The sequence below is a fragment of the Aedes albopictus genome, chromosome 1 (genome assembly GCF_035046485.1).
Source record: "Aedes albopictus strain Foshan chromosome 1, AalbF5, whole genome shotgun sequence".
NCBI classification, from domain to species: Eukaryota; Metazoa; Arthropoda; class Insecta; order Diptera; family Culicidae; genus Aedes; species Aedes albopictus.
In genome coordinates, this window is record NC_085136.1 from 57,254,158 (window position 1) to 57,270,439 (window position 16,282).

The window sequence follows — 16,282 nt, forward strand, 5'->3', positions numbered from 1 at the left end:
AACTCCTGGAGGAATTCCTGATTCGGAACTCAAGAGTTTAAGTCTGTTTTTTTTAATTTGTCTGAAAATTTCATACAATTTTGGCTGGGGATTTCAGAAGTATTTCATAGATTTTCAAAAACATAAGTCATATTTAGAAATGTTTTGTTATCAATTCTGAAGATGTTCATAGATTTTCGACTTTAAGGCGTCGAGTACACTGGCGGAATCCGTAAGGACTAGGATGGGCTGATCGGCCGGGGTGGAAACAGCCACGAGGATAGCCATAGCTTCTGCGGAGAAGATCGAGCACTCTGGTCGTAGACTCCTACTAATGTCTAGCCTGTCTAGCTGAGTTATACGACTCAATTTCAGGCAATTCGGCCCACAAAAACCCCCATGACGAAGAGAACAAACCTGCCGATAATACGCTTCGCCACCCTATGTTGAATTTACATTTTCAGCACTGTCTTGAGCACTGTCGATTTTCGACGGAGTCGGAACAAACGAAATTAGATGAAACTGATGCAATATTTTCTTGAATTCGATTGTAACCTCATAAGGTTAACGCAACCATCGTATCGTATCCGTATATCACACATAAAGGTTCATGTCCAAAGAAGTCAATAATATTTCCATTACGAAAAGATCCTTCGATTTACCTACTAACTTGTTTCTTTGCTTCACAGTATCTGAACCAGTTTCTCCAGTACCTTCGTGCGGCCGACCAATAGGACAAAAAGCCGCCAAACATAAATTGAGGATGGATGAGGTCGAACGGAGTAAAATTACTGTTTTAGAAGAAATGGCTCAGGCAACATAGGAAAGGAACGAAATAATGCGACAAGCTAATCGCATCAAAATAGTGACGACGAGCTTTAACGATCTGGATGAGATTTCAACAAAAATACTCAAACTGAAAAAGCAAAAAATCCTAGACGAACTGCTATGTGAATCCGAAGTACGTGATTTGGCGCCCGGGCCATCAAATCCGGTATCCGATGCAATGATTGAGCTGGCTACTACTACTGGTGAACAACCATTAACAAGAGCCGCGCATGTTAAGTTGGAGGTGAAATCGATGGGCGAAGACTGTGGATCTTTTGATCCGGAATCACTCATTGTATCAGATTATGATAGTGATTAGTGGACGCATTGTTATGTTTGATTTATCTCAGTAATATCTCCATTTAAACAATCTACCTTTTCTTTATCCCATCGAATTATTCTAGGTCTACATCTTGCTAGTTTCCTTCAATTTTAATCTGTTGAGCCCCTCGAGCGGCGACAACTTCAACGACATAGATAAACCATGATACCATTAATGTAATTGCGTTTGTTTACTTCCGTTCAATAAATCAAAGTCATTCCTTTGTTAGTTCTTGTTCAGTACACACGTGTGTTTTATTGCTTCCCCGATCCGAGTCTCTAATTCCACTGTGGACACTCCAACAGGTTATGTGCCCAGTCGGTTTCATTACGGATCAGTTCCGGGAAGTGTACGGAATCGGTTACGGTCGTTTTTAGTTAACGTTGCGCAGTATTTTTTCGCGAAAGTCGGGAGTGAAAAACCGGTGGTGATTTTTCGAGAACTTTCGCGGAATGGAGTGGGCAAGAGTTGTCAAGCTGAATAACTCGAATTACCCCGCGTGGTCTTTCTCCGTCACTGCGCTGCTCCGGCGAGAGCAGCTGTGGAAATACGTCGATCCGGGAATTGCACCGAACCCGGTCACGGATGCATGGCGGGAAGGCGACGAAAGGACGCTCGCCACCATTCAGCTGCTGGTGGACGAGAGTCAGTACAGTTTGATTCGCGACAAAACGACGGCACAAGAGACGTGGGACGCACTTCGGCAGCACCACAACAAAACGTCTCTGGGGCAGAAGGTGACTCTGCTCAAACAAATCACCAACCAAAACTTCAAGGTGGGTGACAATATGGAGAATTATCTTGCCGGCATCGAAAAGCAGTACGCTCGTCTGGAGAACTCGGGGTTCGAAATGACCGAATGCCTGAAGGTAGCGTTAATTCTTCGTGGCCTCCCGGACGCGTTCAATCCCCTCACGACGGCGTTGGAGGCACGGGATGAAAACGAGCTTACACTCGAGATGGTCAAAGTGAAGCTGATAGACGAGGCGGATAAACAGAAGAGCGAAACGGGAGAACAGGCGCTGAGAGTTGGATCCAGCCAGCAGCAGCAAAAGTCAGTGGATGTTTCGTGCTACTTCTGCGGAAAAGTGGGGCACCGCAAGCGTAACTGCAAAGCATTCATTGCGGCGAAGAACAGCGACGAGAAAAATAAGAAGAAGAAGGCAAAAGAAAAAGCGAAAACAGTGCGCGAAGACGACCAAGAGTCGTTTACGTTTATGGTGCGATCGGGTGATTTCGGCGCGGGTGCGTGGTTAATTGACTCCGGTGCGACGTCGCACCTCGCTAACGACAAAAGATTGTTCGTTCGGTTGGATAAGAGTGCGCGTCCGACTATTTCGGCGGCGGATGGAAAAATGCTCCGCACAGAGGGCATCGGAGACTGCACCATACAGTGTGTGAACGATCGCGGAGAAAACGTTTCGGTAACGTTGACGGAAGTGATTTTTGCTCCGGAGCTCGAAAGCAATCTCGTGTCGGTAGCAAAACTTTCGAACAAAGGTGTGCGTGCTGAATTCGACGGTGAAAAGTGCCAACTATTGTGCGGACAGAAAATCGTCGCGACTGCCGACAAAATTGGTGGCCTGTATCGGTTGAATCTGGCCGGAGAGCGTTCGATGTTAGTGAGTGATAAAGGGCATAACGAAGAATGCCAACATACGTGGCACCGTCGGCTCGGCCACCGGAATCCGGAGGCAATCAAAGAGGCAGTGCGCAAAGGCCTGGTATCCGGAATGTGTGTTAGTGAGTGCGGTATCAAGACGACCTGTGAGTGTTGCATCAAGGCCAAGATGGCCAGGCCTTCGTTCCCGCAGGTAGCTGAGAAAACGTCAAAGGAGGTGCTCGATATAGTCCACAGCGACGTCTGCGGTCCGATGACTGAGACTCCGGGCGGCTGTAGGTACTATATGACCATGATCGACGACCATAGCAGGTACACTATGGTGTATTTTCTCAAGGAAAAATCGGAGGTAGAAGCCAGGATCCGAGATTACGTCCGATTCACCCAGAACCAGCTTGGTAAGAAGCCGAAGGTTATACGCTCGGACAGAGGAGGTGAGTACACCAGTAAAAGTATTCGTAAATTTTATGCTGAGGAGGGAATAAAGCCTGAATATACCGCCGGCTACGCTCCCCAACAGAATGGGGTGGCGGAGCGAAAAAACAGGACGCTCAACGAAATGGGTCTGTGTATGTTACTGGATGCAGGGTTACCCAAACGCTTTTGGGCAGAAGCGGTGAATACGGCCGCTTACATCCAGAACAGGTTGCCGTCTACTGCTGTTGGTAAAACTCCTTTCGAGCACTGGTTCGGCCGAAAACCGGACCTGAAGGGCATGAAAATTTTCGGGTGTACTGCTTATGCGTGGATTCCCCCTCAGAAGCGTAAAAAATTCGAAGTTAAAGCAGAAAAACTCACCTTCGTCGGCTACTCTTCCGAGAACAAGGCTTACCGGCTGTTGGATGCGCGTACTGGAAGGATTGTCGTGAGCCGAGATGTCCGATTTGTGGAGTTTGATGGAGCCACGCCAACTGAAGCCATCAGTACAGATCCAGAGGAAGTCAAACGGAATGCGGATGCAGAAATGTTCGTGCGGCTGGAGAATACGGTTCCGGTGGATTTGGCGGCGGACAACACGAAGAATCGCAGCATTGACTCGGAGGAAGAATTTTTCGGATGCGATAGCAGTTCGGATGATGGTGAAGGACGTCTTCTCGGTTTGGAAAACGAATCGGTTCAGGAGGAGCTAGATCCGGTCGGATTGAGAAGGTCTGCCAGGTCGAATATCGGTCAGCCACCGGGGAGATACCGAGAAACGATTGGTTTGGCCGCAGCAGTGGCATGCGAACCGAAGAGCTACGCGGAGGCATTGGCTAGCCCGGAGAGTGACAAATGGAAAGCGGCTATGGCAGAAGAAATGGCTTCATTAATGGAAAACGATACCTGGGACGTTGTCCAGTTACCAGCGGGTCGTAAAGCTATTGGGTCACGATGGGTGTACAAGCGCAAGGAGAGTGCCAACGGAGACGTCGTGCGTTTCAAAGCCAGGCTCGTTGCCCAAGGGTTTCGCCAAAAGTTTGGGAGCGAGTACGATCAAGTTTTTGCGCCGGTAGTTAGGCAAACCACCTTTCGCACCGTTCTCACCGTGGCCAGCACCAGAAAAATGTTGACAAGGCACGTTGACATTAAAACGGCATTCCTCTATGGCGAGTTGCAGGAGGAGATATTCATCAAACAGCCTCCTGGGTTCGTGAGCAAGGATCCGAATGCAGTATGCCGCCTCAAACGTAGCCTGTATGGCCTGAAACAGGCTGCCCGCGTGTGGAACCGGAAGATCGATGCTGTTTTGAAGGAAGTCGGATTCCAACAATCGAAGGCGGATCCATGTCTATACACAAAGCAGTCTGGCGGTCGCTACATGTACGTGCTACTGTATGTGGACGATCTAATAATCGCTTGCAACTCCGAGCATGAATATCAAGCGTTGGTGAAGGTGTTGGAGCAGAGCTTCAAGATCAGCGAATTGGGAGATCTCTCGTGTTTCCTAGGAATACAGGTCCGAAAGCAAGCTAACGCGTTCGTAATCAACCAAAAGCCGTACATCTCGAAGGTCCTCGCACGGTTTGGTATGGAGAATGCCAACATTTCTCGAGTACCAATGGGAAGTGGCTATTTGCAACAACCGCAGGAGGAGAATGAGGAGCTTGTGGAGAAGGAACAATACCAAAGCCTAATTGGTGCGTTGTTGTATATTGCCATAAACAGTCGTCCGGACATCTCGATCGCTACATCTGTTCTGGGGCGGCGTGTATCGAAGCCAACGAAGGCCGATTGGATCGAGGCCAAAAAGGTGCTTCGATATTTGAAGGGGACGATTAACCACGAATTGCACCTAGGAGCTGATGGAAGGCTGAAGCTGGAATGTTTCGTTGACGCTGACTGGGCGGGCGAGGTAACGGATCGCAAGTCCAACACCGGCTTCTTGTTCAAGCTAGGCGGTGGACTCATCGAGTGGTGTTGCCGAAAGCAGACAAGCGTTGCGCTGTCCAGTACAGAGGCCGAGTATATCGCTTTGGCCGACTGTCTACAGGAACTACAGTGGTTACGGAAGCTGATGCACGACTTGGGCATAGTCTTGGCGTATCCTGTTGCAGTTCACGAGGATAACCAGAGCTGCATTGCTCTAACTGCTACGGACCGGACATCGCGCAAGTCAAAGCATATTGACACTAAATATTGTTTTGTGAAGGATCTCGTGGCAAACGGCGTAGTGTCCATCAAGTACTGCCCGACGGAACGTATGGAAGCGGACATGCTGACAAAGCCGCTTGCAGCGGTAAAACTTGCAGAACTTCGGGCGGCTATCGGAGTGAAGTCGGCTGAAGTTGAGGAGGAGTGTTGAGCCCCTCGAGCGGCGACAACTTCAACGACATAGATAAACCATGATACCATTAATGTAATTGCGTTTGTTTACTTCCGTTCAATAAATCAAAGTCATTCCTTTGTTAGTTCTTGTTCAGTACACACGTGTGTTTTATTGCTTCCCCGATCCGAGTCTCTAATTCCACTGTGGACACTCCAACAGGTTATGTGCCCAGTCGGTTTCATTACGGATCAGTTCCGGGAAGTGTACGGAATCGGTTACGGTCGTTTTTAGTTAACGTTGCGCAGTATTTTTTCGCGAAAGTCGGGAGTGAAAAACCGGTGGTGATTTTTCGAGAACTTTCGCGGAATGGAGTGGGCAAGAGTTGTCAAGCTGAATAACTCGAATTACCCCGCGTGGTCTTTCTCCGTCACTGCGCTGCTCCGGCGAGAGCAGCTGTGGAAATACGTCGATCCGGGAATTGCACCGAACCCGGTCACGGATGCATGGCGGGAAGGCGACGAAAGGACGCTCGCCACCATTCAGCTGCTGGTGGACGAGAGTCAGTACAGTTTGATTCGCGACAAAACGACGGCACAAGAGACGTGGGACGCACTTCGGCAGCACCACAACAAAACGTCTCTGGGGCAGAAGGTGACTCTGCTCAAACAAATCACCAACCAAAACTTGTAAATTTAGATCGATCAATATGATAAGGACCACAATGTCGATAGAATAATGTCATGCAGCAGCGTTGTTCAATTTTTTTAAATGTTTTTTTATAAACATAGGCATCAAATGCTTTCGTGATTGCTTTAAATAAAATACGTTCAGAAATGGATAGCTGTTTATTTTTCTTATTTTATTGTGACAATATACTCTATATTTCTCTCTTCTTCTATTTTAACTTGCACTGCTTATTGTTCACCACGTACATGCCATAGGTGGTCTATCAGATCCTTTCTCAGAGCTGCGTTTTCTGTAGCACATTTAATTTTTGCACGAATTTCACAATACTGTGTGAAGGTCTTCGGCTCACGCTCATTGGAATTTTGTCGAAAAACCACCTCTTCGTGTTCGTTGTATTCAATGCGCATATTGTGCAAAATTATACAAGCTTCCATCACGAGTATCATGGTTTGCAAATCCCACAAACGACACGGCTGCTTTGTAATTTGCCAGGTATTGGTCAGAAGACTGAAACACCGTTCCACGTCTTTTCTTACAGATTCCTGAACCGTTGCAAAATGCTGCTCCTTCGCGTTAGATGGATGCGATATTGTTTTGACGAAACAAGACCAGTCGGGATAAATTCCATCTCCTAGAAGATATCCCCTTTCACGCGTTTTACCGTTCACTTCGTACGTCAGGTCCAACATACCGTTCTGTAAATAAACATAAATGAACCGTATTAGGACACATTTGTTATGCATTACCGAATAACTTATTAAATCATCACTGAGATGAGAACAGGTCAAAAGCATTATGCCTAACGGATTTATGTCTTACTTCGCGCAGCCGAATATGTGCAATGGTGGTCACCCATTAATATCTTGACGACAGTTGAAAGGCAATAGAAAAATTCTCGGATACTTATTCAAAACGACGTATCAACATAGGATTTGCGTGTATGTATTATACGTCGTTTTGAAAAAGTATCCGAGAATTGTAGTATCGTTCTATTAACATTTTCATATCGATAATTCAAAGTTCATACTTTCAGTTAGAGTCGCGCAAAGATCACAACGGCAAGCATAATAAGCTGAGAAGTAGCCTCCGTCCCAGAAAGGACGTTTCGTCAGAAGGAACAAGAAGGTAGTTTAGAAGGTTGACCTGATCAGTACCGCTGTCGACTGTCGATTAATCCGTCGAATTAATCGGACGCAGTCGACCATATAATTTGCTATCGTAACCCACAACGATGAAATTCAAGGTTCAAATTCCTGACTTGATTTGACTTCACTCAGATAGATCAATATACTTACATGTATTATTTCATCTAATAGTGGTGAATTGTCTAGTATGTTAATGTCGTTGCAACTTCCCGCAGCTCCGAAATTACAATACCAGATCCGACAATTATAGCTCGCCACTGCCTCTAGTACAACCGTTGCTTTGCCTTCTTTGCCCTGGTATTGGCCTGAAATAAATATAAAATAAACATTAAATAAACGTTTTATTAAAATTTGTCTCCTGAGTGGGTGGACGTGGGTACCGACTTATAACAAAACCCATATACACTCAAACTGGTATGGTCAGGGCGTTAACAGTTAACACCCAAAACAACGTTTTATTAAAATTTGTCTCCTGAGGGGGTGGACGTGGGTACCGACTTATAACAAATCCCATATACACTCAAACTGATACGGTCAGGGCATTAACAGTTAAAACCCAAAATGATGTTTTATTAAAATCTGTCTCCTGAGGGGGTGGACGTGGGTACCGACTTATAACAAATCCCATATACACTCAAACTGGTATGGTCAGGGCGTTAACAGTTAACACCCAAAATGATGTTTTATTAAAATCTGTCTCCTGAGGGGGTGGACGTGGGTACCGACTTATAACAAATCCCATATACACTCAAACTGATACGGTCAGGGCATTAACAGTTAACACCCAAAATGATGTTTTATTAAAATCTGTCTCCTGAGGGGGTGGACGTGGGTACCGACTTATGACAAATCCCATATACACTCAAACTGATACGGTCAGGGCGTTAACAGTTAAAACCCAAAATAACGTTTTATTAAAATTTGTCTCCTGAGGGGGTGGACGTGGGTACCGACTTATGACAAATCCCATATACACTCAAACTGATACGGTCAGGGCATTAACAGTTAACACCCAAAATGATGTTTTATTAAAATTTGTCTCCTGAGGGGGTGGACGTGGGTACCGACTTATGACAAATCCCATATACACTCAAACTGATACGGTCAGGGCATTAACAGTTAACACCCAAAACAACGTTTTATTAAAATTTGTCTCCTGAGGGGGTGGACGTGGGTACCGACTTATGACAAATCCCATATACACTCAAACTGGTATGGTCAGGGCGTTAACAGTTAACACCCAAAATAACGTTTTATTAAAATTTGTCTCCTGAGGGGGTGGACGTGGGTACCGACTTATGACAAATCCCATATACACTCAAACTGATACGGTCAGGGCGTTAACAGTTAACACCCAAAATAACGTTTTATTAAAATTTGTCTCCTGAGGGGGTGGACGTGGGTACCGACTTATGACAAATCCCATATACACTCAAACTGGTATGGTCAGGGCGTTAACAGTTAACACCCAAAATAACGTTTTATTAAAATTTGTCTCCTGAGGGGGTGGACGTGGGTACCGACTTATGACAAATCCCATATACACTCAAACTGATACGGTCAGGGCGTTAACAGTTAACACCCAAAATAACGTTTTATTAAAATTTGTCTCCTGAGGGGGTGGACGTGGGTACCGACTTATGACAAATCCCATATACACTCAAACTGATACGGTCAGGGCGTTAACAGTTAACACCCAAAATAACGTTTTATTAAAATTTGTCTCCTGAGGGGGTGGACGTGGGTACCGACTTATGACAAATCCCATATACACTCAAACTGGTATGGTCAGGGCGTTAACAGTTAACACCCAAAACAACGTTTTATTAAAATTTGTCTCCTGAGCGGGTGGACGTGGGTACCGACTTATGACAAATCCCATATACACTCAAACTGGTATGGTCAGGGCGTTAACAGTTAACACCCAAAACAACGTTTTATTAAAATTTGTCTCCTGAGGGGGTGGACGTGGGTACCGACTTATGACAAATCCCATATACACTCAAACTGGTATGGTCAGGGCGTTAACAGTTAACACCCAAAATAACGTTTTATTAAAATTTGTCTCCTGAGGGGGTGGACGTGGGTACCGACTTATGACAAATCCCATATACACTCAAACTGATACGGTCAGGGCGTTAACAGTTAACACCCAAAATAACGTTTTATTAAAATTTGTCTCCTGAGGGGGTGGACGTGGGTACCGACTTATGACAAATCCCATATACACTCAAACTGATACGGTCAGGGCGTTAACAGTTAACACCCAAAATAACGTTTTATTAAAATTTGTCTCCTGAGGGGGTGGACGTGGGTACCGACTTATGACAAATCCCATATACACTCAAACTGATACGGTCAGGGCGTTAACAGTTAAAACCCAAAATAACGTTTTATTAAAATTTGTCTCCTGAGGGGGTGGACGTGGGTACCGACTTATGACAAATCCCATATACACTCAAACTGATACGGTCAGGGCGTTAACAGTTAACACCCAAAATAACGTTTTATTAAAATTTGTCTCCTGAGGGGGTGGACGTGGGTACCGACTTATGACAAATCCCATATACACTCAAACTGATACGGTCAGGGCGTTAACAGTTAACACCCAAAATAACGTTTTATTAAAATTTGTCTCTTGAGGGGGTGGACGTGGGTACCGACTTATGACAAATCCCATATACACTCAAACTGATACGGTCAGGGCATTAACAGTTAACACCCAAAATGATGTTTTATTAAAATTTGTCTCCTGAGGGGGTGGACGTGGGTACCGACTTATGACAAATCCCATATACACTCAAACTGGTATGGTCAGGGCGTTAACAGTTAACACCCAAAACAACGTTTTATTAAAATTTGTCTCCTGAGGGGGTGGACGTGGGTACCGACTTATGACAAATCCCATATACACTCAAACTGGTATGGTCAGGGCGTTAACAGTTAACACCCAAAACAACGTTTTATTAAAATTTGTCTCCTGAGGGGGTGGACGTGGGTACCGACTTATGACAAATCCCATATACACTCAAACTGGTATGGTCAGGGCGTTAACAGTTAACACCCAAAACAACGTTTTATTAAAATTTGTCTCCTGAGGGGGTGGACGTGGGTACCGACTTATAACAAATCCCATATACACTCAAACTGATACGGTCAGGGCATTAACAGTTAACACCCAAAATGATGTTTTATTAAAATCTGTCTCCTGAGGGGGTGGACGTGGGTACCGACTTATAACAAATCCCATATACACTCAAACTGGTATGGTCAGGGCGTTAACAGTTAACACCCAAAACAACGTTTTATTCAAATTTGTCTCCTGAGGGGGTGGACGTGGGTACCGACTTATGACAAATCCCATATACACTCAAACTGATACGGTCAGGGCGTTAACAGTTAACACCCAAAATAACGTTTTATTAAAATTTGTCTCCTGAGGGGGTGGACGTGGGTACCGACTTATGACAAATCCCATATACACTCAAACTGATACGGTCAGGGCGTTAACAGTTAACACCCAAAATAACGTTTTATTAAAATTTGTCTCCTGAGGGGGTGGACGTGGGTACCGACTTATGACAAATCCCATATACACTCAAACTGATACGGTCAGGGCGTTAACAGTTAAAACCCAAAATAACGTTTTATTAAAATTTGTCTCCTGAGGGGGTGGACGTGGGTACCGACTTATGACAAATCCCATATACACTCAAACTGATACGGTCAGGGCGTTAACAGTTAACACCCAAAATAACGTTTTATTAAAATTTGTCTCCTGAGGGGGTGGACGTGGGTACCGACTTATGACAAATCCCATATACACTCAAACTGATACGGTCAGGGCGTTAACAGTTAACACCCAAAATAACGTTTTATTAAAATTTGTCTCTTGAGGGGGTGGACGTGGGTACCGACTTATGACAAATCCCATATACACTCAAACTGATACGGTCAGGGCATTAACAGTTAACACCCAAAATGATGTTTTATTAAAATTTGTCTCCTGAGGGGGTGGACGTGGGTACCGACTTATGACAAATCCCATATACACTCAAACTGATACGGTCAGGGCATTAACAGTTAACACCCAAAACAACGTTTTATTAAAATTTGTCTCCTGAGGGGGTGGACGTGGGTACCGACTTATGACAAATCCCATATACACTCAAACTGGTATGGTCAGGGCGTTAACAGTTAACACCCAAAACAACGTTTTATTAAAATTTGTCTCCTGAGGGGGTGGACGTGGGTACCGACTTATGACAAATCCCATATACACTCAAACTGGTATGGTCAGGGCGTTAACAGTTAACACCCAAAACAACGTTTTATTAAAATTTGTCTCCTGAGGGGGTGGACGTGGGTACCGACTTATGACAAATCCCATATACACTCAAACTGGTATGGTCAGGGCGTTAACAGTTAACACCCAAAACAACGTTTTATTAAAATTTGTCTCCTGAGGGGGTGGACGTGGGTACCGACTTATGACAAATCCCATATACACTCAAACTGGTATGGTCAGGGCGTTAACAGTTAACACCCAAAACAACGTTTTATTAAAATTTGTCTCCTGAGGGGGTGGACGTGGGTACCGACTTATAACAAATCCCATATACACTCAAACTGATACGGTCAGGGCATTAACAGTTAACACCCAAAATGATGTTTTATTAAAATCTGTCTCCTGAGGGGGTGGACGTGGGTACCGACTTATAACAAATCCCATATACACTCAAACTGGTATGGTCAGGGCGTTAACAGTTAACACCCAAAACAACGTTTTATTCAAATTTGTCTCCTGAGGGGGTGGACGTGGGTACCGACTTATGACAAATCCCATATACACTCAAACTGATACGGTCAGGGCGTTAACAGTTAACACCCAAAACAACGGTTTATTAAAATTTGTCTCCTGAGGGGGTGGACGTGGGAATCACGTTAACCATTTCACATGGTTATTTTTAACAAAATCTCGTCGTCGACTAACCTAGACTAAGGAGGACGACAGGGCTGGCTCCCATACTGATGAAGTAGCGGGGGACTTCTATAAAACACAGTAGGCAGGCAGTACGACGTTTGCCGGGATAGATAGTTCCATATAGAAGGAGGCGCATAATCGGCTATGTGAATTCTTTTGGGGCTGTTCATAATCTACGTAGACTAGAATTTGGCAATCTCAGACCCCACCTACCCCCTCGTTCATACGAATTTGAAATTTGAAACTTTATATGGAGCGTAGGATTTGGCCAGACCCCCTCCTCCAAGAGTCTACGTGGTTTATGAAAAGCCCCTTTGCAATTTCAAGTTTGTGCGACATTAAAATCAAGGTGTTTTACTTACTTACCTTGATTAAAATAGTATTAAACAAAAACATATATATACAATAGAACATTCTAGCATTCAGCAGCGTACCTTTTAGGGCAACTGGGCAGTTCTTCCACTCCCAATGCATGCAGTCGATACTGCCAATCATTCCAGGGAACCCCCGGCTCGCGTTTTCTTCTTCTAATGCAGCCTTTTGGCTTTGGTTCGGTGGACGCAAAAAAATTTCACGGTATAGTTTGAGTAGCGTGCGGCAAAACTCCTTCATAGCCTCGTTGGCTGTCGATTCACCGATTTGAATATATTCGTCAGTAGCATCGGAAGCAGTTCCGTAGGCTAGTTGACGGATGGCTGCTGCGCACTTTTGGATACCGGACAGCCCAGGCTTTCCAGCAGCATTGCACTTCAGCTTAAAATAGTCGTTGGCGGCTGTGATGTCCTCCAAGATGCGCAAAAACATACGTTTTGGCATCCGGAACCTTCTTTCGAATAAATTTTCTGGATAGACGGATTGCGGGGAGAAATAGTGGTCCATGAGCATTTCATGCCCTAGAACAAAGTTTCGCGCAATATTACGACGCCCAGGAAGTGATCCTCGACGCTGACTCGCAGCCTTACCAGAGTTGTCTGCAAAAAATGGAATCAAATGGTCTTCAATGGGACAGTATATTTTTGGAATTGATAAACTTACCTTCAATTATCTCTAGAAACAAGTCCATTTCTATCCCGGGATCTTCGAACTCTCCGGTTACACTTTCATACCAATCGTCGGACATTTTCGCAGCGTTTGATTTGTTTACACGAACTGATTGACAATCTGAAGCACGCACACAAACGCAATTCTATATATATAATATCATTTAGAACTGCTGCTGAAGAGTCGACGGTGAGTTACAAATTTTTGACCAACAAAAATTTATAACTGTCATAACAAATGCATCTACAACTATAATTCTGCTGGAGATGCCCTAAGACCGTTCACGGTCCATCTCGCCTCAGCAGCGATTTTGTTTTTTGCGGGTCTTTTTTGTTTTCTGTTTTGACGGATCTTTCCATCAGGGCTGCCAGAAAGAACATGAATTTTTTTAATCGATTTTTTTGGCTTTTTATTTTTGTTAAAAGTCGATATTAGCATAACATATGAAAACAGGCTTATCATGAAACGCGAACATCCCACCAACAACAGAATAAATAATTTTGTTGGGAGTTTGGTTTAAGCCTAGTACTCAGATCGTAAGAAATGAGGTCAAGGAAAATACAGCATTTTTACCAAAGTAATTTTGACAGTTGATCTTGAGAGAAAAAAGAAAACAAAATCGACGAAACAACTTGTTTACCAATTTTGTTTATCAACAATGAATCTACGCTCAGACCGCTCAGACTCACTTGGTCTGGAACGCAGCACAGTGGAAGATTGACCAGCATTGTGACCCGTTGATATTCCGGCCGGACAAGCGCAACCGGAAGAAAGGTTATATGATTTCCAGCTGGTGGTGCATACGGTGGCGGACATGTAAACCAGTTCCCTTGCCTGTGGCGAGGTCGGATCATTTGAAATTGTGATGCAGTTGGTCAAGTTCGAGTGGAAGCTGACAATTACTCCCAAGAATAAAAATCCATCGGGATTACGGGATGAAAATAGATGGATTACCAGCCGCGGAAAATAGCTGCGAAAATGTATCTAAAGTTTGCTCAAATATAAGCTACAAATTCCCAGGAAAAAAATGCGATTCGGTGGAAGTTCTTAGTGATTTGGCAGGGGATTTACTCCAGCAATATCTTCAGGGATTTCTCCGGGAATCCCTTCGAAAACACGTCCAGGGATCCCTCGAGGAATTCCTCCGGCGATTCCTTCAGGAATTCCTACGAGTATTCCTCTAGGGATTTCATCAGAAATTTCTCCGGGGGTTCCTCAAGCAATTCCTCCAGGAATACTTCCCGAAATTCCTCCAAGAAGTCATCCGTGCATTCCTCCAGGAATTCCTTCGAGGACTGCTCCAGAAAATCCTCTAGTAATACCTGAAGGATTCCACCGTAAATTCCCCCAGGAAATCCTCCATGAATTTCTCCGAGGATAGCTTCAGTAAGTTCTTCGCCTATTCCTCCGGGGATTCCTCCAGAAACTCCTCCGGGGAAAACTGCAGGGATTATACATAAAAAAAATCCTCCAGTAATATTTCCAATAGTTCTTCCTGGATGATGGTTATACCGCCAGGCTTACGTTTATGATAATAAATTACAATTACAATAACAAAAAATCCTCCGGGAATTTCTTTAGAAATTCTTCCAGCCATTCCTCCAGAAATTCTAACAGGAATACCTCCAGAAATTCCTTCCGGGGAATCCTGCATTAATTCCTCCGGGGATTCCTCCAGGAATTTCTCGGAAAATTCCTCCAGAAATTCCTGCGCGGACTCCTCCAGGAATACCTCCGGGGATTCCTCCAGGAATTCCTCTAGAAATTCCTCCGCGGATTCCTCCAGAAATTCTTCCGGGGATTCCTCCAAGAATTCCTCCGGGGATTCCTCCAGGAATTCCTCCGGGAATTCCTCCAGGAATTCCTTCGTGAATTCCTCCAGAAATTCCTCCGGGAGTTCCTCCAGGAATTCCTCCGAGAAGTCCTCCAGGAATTCCTCCGGGAATTTCTCCAGGAATTCCCCCGGAAATTCCTCCAGAAATTTCGCCGGGAATTCCTCCAGGAATTCATCTAGGAATTCCTCCGAAAATTCTTCTAGGAATTCCTCCGCGAATTCCCCCAGGAATTCCTCCGCAAATTCCCCCAGGAACTCCTCCGCGAATTCCCCCAGGAATTCCTCCAGGAATTGCCCCAGAAATTCCTCCACGAATTCCTCCGGGAATTCCTCCGGGGATTCCTCCAGGAATTCCTCCGCGGTTCCTCCAAGAATTCCTCAGGGAATTCTTCCAGGAATTCCTCCGGGAATTTCTCCAGGAATTCCTCCGGGAATTCCTCCAGGAATTCCTCCAAGACTTCCTCCGGGGATTCCTCTAGGAATTCCTCCGGGGATTCCTCCAGCAATTCCTTCGTGAATTCTTCCAGGAACGAGGGGGACGACTCTTCCCGATATCCTAGATTTTAAGCCAAAACCTACAAGAAATCATATTTTTTCCATAATTCCAACAAAACTGAAGAAATTAACCGAAAATCGATCAAAATCAGCCATTTCCGAAATATCCGATAAAATCGATTATAATGTTGGCTTATCCACATAAAGTCGAACAGAATCGATGCACATCCCTGAACAAAAATGTCAAATTTTCTCGATTTTCTTCTTTGTCCTTCCGGATGGAGGTTGTTTATAAACAACAGCTGATCACGGATGTGACTGTTGTTTACATAGTCTACGCATTATTTTAATCCTCAGTATGCCATTATGTAGCAAATAAATCTTCTCAATAACATGCATTTCCCATATTTCTGAGGTGATCCGTGTTGCATTCGCTAATTCCAGCAATTCCTGCTGCTGAGCGACCAGCTGATGACCGACGCCTCGGTCGACGCAGCCGATTGTTTACCTGGAAGAGTTGTCAAAATTTTCGACGTGGCGTCGCGACGTCGTAACATTTTAAGAGATGTTAGCCGCTTTCAGCGCCGATTTTCGAATGAT

The 16,282-nt window shown here is 44.8% G+C and overlaps 1 protein-coding gene across 1 annotated transcript; it reads right to left on the minus strand.

Annotated features, from left to right (window-relative positions):
* Nucleotides 1-6,322: 6,322 nt before the first annotated feature.
* LOC109407066 (uncharacterized) lies at nucleotides 6,323-13,629 on the minus strand. Its single transcript, XM_062844595.1, has 3 exons — nucleotides 12,747-13,629; nucleotides 7,479-7,633; nucleotides 6,323-6,878 (listed from the first exon to the last, which is right to left on the minus strand). Exons 1-3 carry the CDS (start codon nucleotides 13,195-13,197, stop codon nucleotides 6,411-6,413), a joined length of 1,074 nt encoding a protein of 357 aa, XP_062700579.1. The 5' UTR covers nucleotides 13,198-13,629; the 3' UTR covers nucleotides 6,323-6,410.
* Between the last annotated feature and the right edge of the window lie 2,653 nt (nucleotides 13,630-16,282).

Excerpts from the sequence above, each read along its gene's own strand:
- LOC109407066 (XM_062844595.1), bottom strand. The coding sequence starts at position 13,197 with ATGCTCATGGACCACTATTTCTCCCCGCAATCCGTCTATCCAGAAAAT. Across the intron at positions 7,634-12,746 it reads CTGCCCAGTTGCCCTAAAAG|GCCAATACCAGGGCAAAGAA; the intron begins GTACGCTGCTGA and ends TATTTATTTCAG. Across the intron at positions 6,879-7,478 it reads TATTAGATGAAATAATACAT|AACGGTATGTTGGACCTGAC; the intron begins GTAAGTATATTG and ends GTTTATTTACAG.